The sequence below is a fragment of the Sinocyclocheilus rhinocerous genome, unplaced genomic scaffold (assembly GCF_001515625.1).
Source record: "Sinocyclocheilus rhinocerous isolate Xijiao unplaced genomic scaffold, SAMN03320098_v1.1 scaffold588, whole genome shotgun sequence".
Taxonomy (NCBI): Eukaryota; Metazoa; Chordata; class Actinopteri; order Cypriniformes; family Cyprinidae; genus Sinocyclocheilus; species Sinocyclocheilus rhinocerous.
The window spans coordinates 1,224,690-1,231,538 of record NW_015635063.1 but is presented as its reverse complement, the minus strand read 5'-3'; the positions used below and the strand labels follow the sequence as shown (position 1 = coordinate 1,231,538).

General features: G+C 35.9%; 1 protein-coding gene across 1 annotated transcript in view; it reads left to right on the top strand.

The window, feature by feature from the left end:
- The window catches only part of ptprfa (protein tyrosine phosphatase receptor type Fa), a 207,242-nt gene that overhangs the window by 186,728 nt on the left and 13,665 nt on the right, over positions 1–6,849 (top strand). The window contains exons 24-25 of the mRNA XM_016560916.1: positions 5,027–5,150; positions 5,971–6,146. Coding sequence (XP_016416402.1) covers positions 5,027–5,150; positions 5,971–6,146 — 300 coding nt within the window. The remainder of the gene's footprint in view (positions 1–5,026; positions 5,151–5,970; positions 6,147–6,849) is intronic.

The window sequence follows — 6,849 nt, the reverse complement described above, 5'->3', positions numbered from 1 at the left end:
TAACAACTGCAGTTTTCAGGGAGTTTGGAAAAGTCCCAGAAAGAAGTGAGGTGTTTACCACTTCTAAGAGATCTGCTTCTAAACAGTTAAGCACACTTTTGAAAAAGTTGTTAGTCTCTCAACAGCAGCAAAAAAGTGTTGTTTTAAGTTTCTGTTTATAAGGTTTGAGAAGAAGGTCTGTTTCATTTAACTGTGCTAATCATATCACTAACCATTCAAAAGTTTGGTGTCAGTAAGAAATTAATACTTTTTTTCAGCACGAATGCATTGAATTGATCAAAAATAACAGTAAATACATTTGTAATGTTACAAAAGATTTCTGTTTCAAATAAATGCTGTTCTTTAGAACTTTCTGTTCATCAAAGAATCCTGAAAAGTAAAATGTATCACGGTTTCCACAAAAATATTCGGCAGCATAACTGTTCTCAATATTGATTATAATCAGCAAAGTTTCTTGAGCAGAAAATCAGCATATTAGAATGATTTTTGAAGAATCATGTGACACTGAAGACTGGAGTAATGATGCTGAAATTCAGCTTTGATCACAGCAATCAATTACAGTTTAACATATATTCACATAGAAAACAGCTATTTAAAATTTTAGTAATATTTCACAACATTACTATTTTTACTGTATTTTTGATCAAATAAATGCATCCGTGGTGAGCAAAAGAGACTTCTTTCAAAAACATTAACAAATATAATAACAGTCATGTTAATAACAATCATGAGACGTGAAAGTGAATTGAGTTCTTCCATTGCTAGTTTGGCCAGACATTTGATATTGGTTTCTCTTTAGAAAACCTCCCATCTGAACAGCATGTAAAGCTACCAACCACAGTTTTTATGCTTTACATTAGTTAGGGGCAGATCTATTCAAAATAGCTGAAACCACAATAATAAACCAACTTGATCACTGAAACACTGAAGAAATTGGCAATTAACTGAAAAATCCAGTGATTAGTTATTTTGTCAGAAGCGCTTATTGCTTTAAAATATGACCTTTGTTGGACTGATGAACCCCAACTACTGCAAGAAATTGCATAAAGCCAGCCAAACATATTGAAAGAGCTAATTTTGAGCCAGATGTTGACATTTTTGTGTGCAGAATTGTTCAGAAAGTCAGCGGACGGCCTGTGTCCGACTGTCTGATGCTGTGACTACGCCATCACAGACAAACAGCTAAATGTGTTCACCGTACAATCTCGGAAAGATTTTATGAATGTGAACTCTTCAACATCTCATGTTCAGCAAGTACTGCTCTGCATTACTCAAATGTGCTGCAATGACACTAAGAACTTGTGCATCTTCATAATACTACAAGTTACACATGGATTTACAGATAGTCCACACACACGCGCACACACACACACACACACACACACGGTCACATCAACATCTCAGGCAGTACCCAGATCGCCAGAGCTTGAAATTAAAGCTGGGAAACGACTCTATTAGGAGTGTAATGAGTGTGAGAGTCACCTGCTTTATTAGACGGCTAATCCTGCAGTGTGTGTGTGTGTGTGTGTGTGTGTGTGTGTATGTGTGTGTTTGGGGAAGGGGCAGGACTCTGCTGCCTGCTTGAATTGTTATTGTACTTTGAGCAGCTCTTCTGAGTACTTAAACAATCAAGACCTTAATATAGACATCAAATACTGAGGGAGCAACAGTAATCTAATCAAACACCAAATGGCTCACATTAAACTGCAATACAAAAGAAGCTAACAGGATAAACAGATAAAGACAGGCTTATGGGGAGGGAACTGTGTACAAAGATGGAGAGAAAGTACTATATCTGTAGGTAAATAATAAGATAGAGATAGATCAGTGTGAGCCTGTCATCTGTGGGAATGTCCTCCTAACTGAGTACAGCGTGCATTTTATTTCATACACACTACAATTCAAAAGTTTTTTTTAAAAGAAAGCAATACTTTTATTCAGCAAGGAAGCATTAAATTGATCAAAACTTACAATAAGGACATGTATAATTTTAAGAAATATTCCTGTTTCAAATAAATGCTATTCTTTTGAATGATGTAATGATGCTGAAAAATTCAGCTTTGCTAACAGGAATAAATTACATTTGAACATATATGACAAAATAAAATAAAAAAATTTAAATAGTAATTTCACAATATTATTGTTTTCACTGTACTTTTAATCAAATAAATGCAGCTTAGATGGGCACAAGAGACTTCTTTCAAAAACATTTGAAAAAAAAATACCAACTCAAGATTTTTGTATGGTAGTGTATATGTCAAACTTTTTTATTATTATTTAAACAGCTTGATTTTATTTAAGTGTAAACATTTTTATATGAGTTTTTGTTTACATTAGACTGACCATGATCTGCTCACGATGGTATAAAGATGCAGAATTTTTAAAAAAATTTATGTTAAAACTTGTTCTTAAACTAGGAATATCATAAACGAAGACCATAAAGCTTTTTGTGTGTTTGTGGGCAGGTTGTGTAGTAACAGCACAACCACATTGCCTGTGGCCACGATAATACTGTACTCAGTGCAACAGATTTAAATAAAACAGAGAGCTACCAGATGAAGAAAATGTCCAGCAGATCTTCAGTCGAGCTCATCAAAGCTTTTTGGTACATTAATATTAACTTTGTGAATGTATTTCACTTCTAGAGACATTTTTAAAAAGTACTCTGCTATATTTATCCTTCTTTTATAATGGAGAGCAACCGCAGATCAGGACAGAGCTAACAGCACACGAGGACAACACATCCTCAGATCATACATACACCTGCATTAAAACCTATGATGTTTTTAACAGTTAAAAAAACAGAAGACCACTTAATAAGACACGTGTTCCTTAATAAGACACGAATAGCCGCCCATACAGTAGACAGAGACGAGAGAGAAGATTTCACTATATAATGTGACAGAGAGACACTATTAAGTGCTATTCAGATGAATATTTTATTGCTCAGATGTTGCTGTTTCATTGCTCTGGAGACTTAACATACTGTAGGTCAGAGTTATGTTATATTCACACCATAAACCCATTGGTCTGAAGTACCGTTCCTCATGTATATTAACTATCACATATAGATGAGAAAGAACTGATTGATGGTGGATGCAGAGAAACATTAATATAATATGACAAATCCATCAGTGCCATCTGGAGAGGTGTCATGCAAGTCCAAGAAATAGAAATTGTGTTTTATCTAAAGTGCGAACAAACTGACAGAACTTGTCACACACTCTTCTGATTAGCTGTGATTGTGTTGTGTTTTGGCCTCCAAATTTCCAGATTTCTTCTTGTGAATATTACTGTCAGGTTAACAATGTTAAGATATGAAACACAGAAAGCACATAAGGCTTGTGTGTGTTTATTTTAAATGCATTGATGCAGCCTTTGCCAGAGATCAATACAATCCTCATCACAAACACATAATCGTACATAACCACAAACAAATGCACACAATCAAATAAAAATACACTGTGCTGTTAGACAGATTAAGCTGACATACAATCATTTGAAATATGGCAGATGTGTAGTGATTATTGATTATTCATTTATGGTTCTTCATAATCCATCTGTTAGTAGACAGAAGATCAGGCTTTGGTTGCTCTTCATTCCATATACATCTAGAAGAATGTCACATTACCCTTAGAATGAACTGTACATGTCACCATCCACCATCATTTAAGAGCATTCGCATCTCACGTTCAAAAGATTGGGCTTATTAAGACTTTTTTTTATTTTTAAGAAATTAATACTTTTATTCAGCAAGGATGCATTAAACTGATCAAAAGTGACATTGAAGACATCTATAATGTTATAAAAAGATGTCTGTTTCAAATCAATGCTGTTTCTTTGAACTTTTCATTCATCAAAGAATCATGAAAAATATGCAAAAATATGCGGTAGTTTTCAACATTGCTAATAATCAGAAATGTTTCTTGAGCAGCAAATCAGCATATTAGAATGATTTCTGAAGAATCATGTGACGCTGAATACTGGAGTAATGATGCTGAAAATTCAGCTTTGCATCACAGGAATAAATTACATTTTAACATATATTCACATAGAAAACAGGTCATTTAAAATGTAATAATATTTCACAATATTACAGTTTTTACTGTATTTTTGGTCAAATAAATGCAACCTTGGCAAGCATAAGATTTATATCGACCCTCCCCGAACTTTTGAATGGTATTATGTTTCATATAGTTGATATGTTTTGTTTATCATAATTGCTAGAATGCAGCGTCTCAGAGCTGCAGTAATGTGATGCAGGGAGACTAGAGAGCAGACGTCTGAACCTCACCCTCTGACCCGTTATCTCATCGCTATGGTAACAGCAGGGCTGGATTAGGCAGGTCTCTAAAGCGCGGGCCGATTCCGGCTCCGTGATCGTGGGCAGGTCAAGGTAGAGATTCACAGTGTGGTGCGTCTGCTAGGTTTTGCAGCATCAGTTCCTGCTGTGCCAGACTTATCTTATTATGAATGATTCATTGGTGCACATTATTCCATGGCTTTGTAAACTTTCATCAAGTTGAAATGAAGCTTGCTCCACCTCTGAATGACTTCAGTTTTTAGCTGACGTCACCAAACCCTCTTATTTTTTTAAACCCCTTCTCTCTAGTCACCTGTCATATGAGCTTCCAGTCAGTTCCCTCATTAAATTATACTGTTTCCCTGTATCTTCTTTTCTTATTGAATATCCTGTTTCACTAAATCACGTTAGAGTAAAATAGGTTTTCATGAGTAGACATGTCATGGTTTGGCTCAACCAGTGGCGTAAGATTGGTGGCAGGACTAAATAACGGGCAAATAATGACAGATGAGCGCGTATTTAGGAAACCTGCTGGAAAACAGTCTGCAGAGGATTTGAATGATATGAAAGAATTATTAACTTTTTCTCCTTCTCATGTGATGTTTAGTATTCGAACTGGATCATTTCAAAGGTTAAATGTGTCTGTTGTCTTCCTTTTTCTGTCAGTGATGTTGGTCAAGCTTTCTAACAAATGTTCTCATGTTTTGTCTTTCTGTTCTGCAGTCTATTGACCCCAGCCAGCAGTTCACCTGGGAAAACTCCAACCTGGAGGTCAACAAGCCCAAGAACCGCTATGCAAACGTCATCGCTTACGATCACTCCAGAGTCGTGCTGACCCCCATTGATGGTGAGTCCAAAAACACACGTACTTATAGTAGTTTGAGGTCAGAATGTTTGAGGTCAGTGAGATTTTTTAATGCTTTTTTGAGTCTCTTCTGCTCACCAAAGCTGCATTGATTTAATCGAAAATACATCAAAATATTACCATTTAAAATCACTATTTTCTATGTGAATAGATGGTCAAATCTAATTGATTCCAGTGATCAAAGCTGAATTTTCAGCATCATCATTACTCCAGTCTTCAGTGTCACATGATTCTTCAGAAATCATTCTAATACGCTGATTTGCCGCTCAGGAAACATTTCTGATTATTATCAATGTTGAAAACAGTTGTGCTGCCGAATATGTTTCATGATGCATTTTTTTTCAAGATTCTAGAATGTTCAAAAGAACAGCATTTTTATGAAATAGAAACCTTTTGTAACATTATAAATGTCTTCACTGTCACTTTTGATCAATTTAATGCATCCTTGCTGAATAAAAGTATTAATTTCTTCAAAAGCATCTTACTGACCTCACGCTTTTAAACAGTAGTGTTTTTAACTTGACGTCAAAATGAAGAGTCATTCAGCAATGACCAGTTCTGCACAGAATCTGCACCTACTGAATTCTGTGAAAGGCCATTAAGTCTAAATCATGCCTGCTTATTAAATATTTTGGATAATTTCAAGGTACTTTCAATGCTGTTTAATATATTTTAAAATATAACTCGAAAATAAATAATAAAAGTGTGCAGATTCCACGTGGGCTTACCAACGCCATCAGTACAATGAGCGCTCAGTTCTCAGCCCTGCGTTGTGTGTTAACACTGCACTGCTGAACCGCAGGTGTACCGGGGAGCGACTACATCAATGGAAACTACATTGACGGCTACCGCAAGCAGAACGCCTACATCGCCACTCAGGGTCCTCTGCCCGAGACGTTCAGTGACTTCTGGAGGATGGTGTGGGAGCAGAGGACCAGCACTATCGTCATGATGACCAGACTGGAGGAGAAGAGCAGGGTGAGATTTTACTCCTCATCTCGTGTTGTCTGGTTCCTGCCCCAAAGAGAGAAATGGGTTTTGTGATGACAAGAGATCAACATCTGTCAGGAGAGTGTATTGGGCTTTATATGGAATTAAATAAACAATCTGAAGGAACAGTTCAAAATTTGAATTTATAAAGACCATTAATCACTATAAAGATCACAGCAAATGATGACAGAGATTTCATTTTTGAATTTCTAGGATGTCAGATAATATCCCAAAAGCCTCGGGGACACATGCAAACACGTGCCCTGTCTGTGAATGACATAGGACAGGAAGTGAGCATAAGTGTCCTCATAGGACTGTTGAACAGGAAGTGATGTGTGTGCATGTGTGTTTGTGAGAGAGGGAGGCATCACATGTTCCCTCACCTGCCGTGTGACCAGATGGTCATTCTGTTTTTCCTCCACATGGTCAATCTCAATATACATGAATGTGATTCGACGCAAGCTTTCTAGTGGAATTATGTACCTCACGATTCACGATTATATTATAATTTTCTGTATAATATCAATTGATGAGATACAGTACATATGGATAGATAGATAGATTTTCCATTTATAGTCCATTTTAGCTTAAGTCCATTAAATAACATTAAAAGATGAAATTTTTTAATAATGTATTGGCAAATCAACATTAACTGAGATTAATAAATGCTTTAGAAGTATTTTTCATTGTT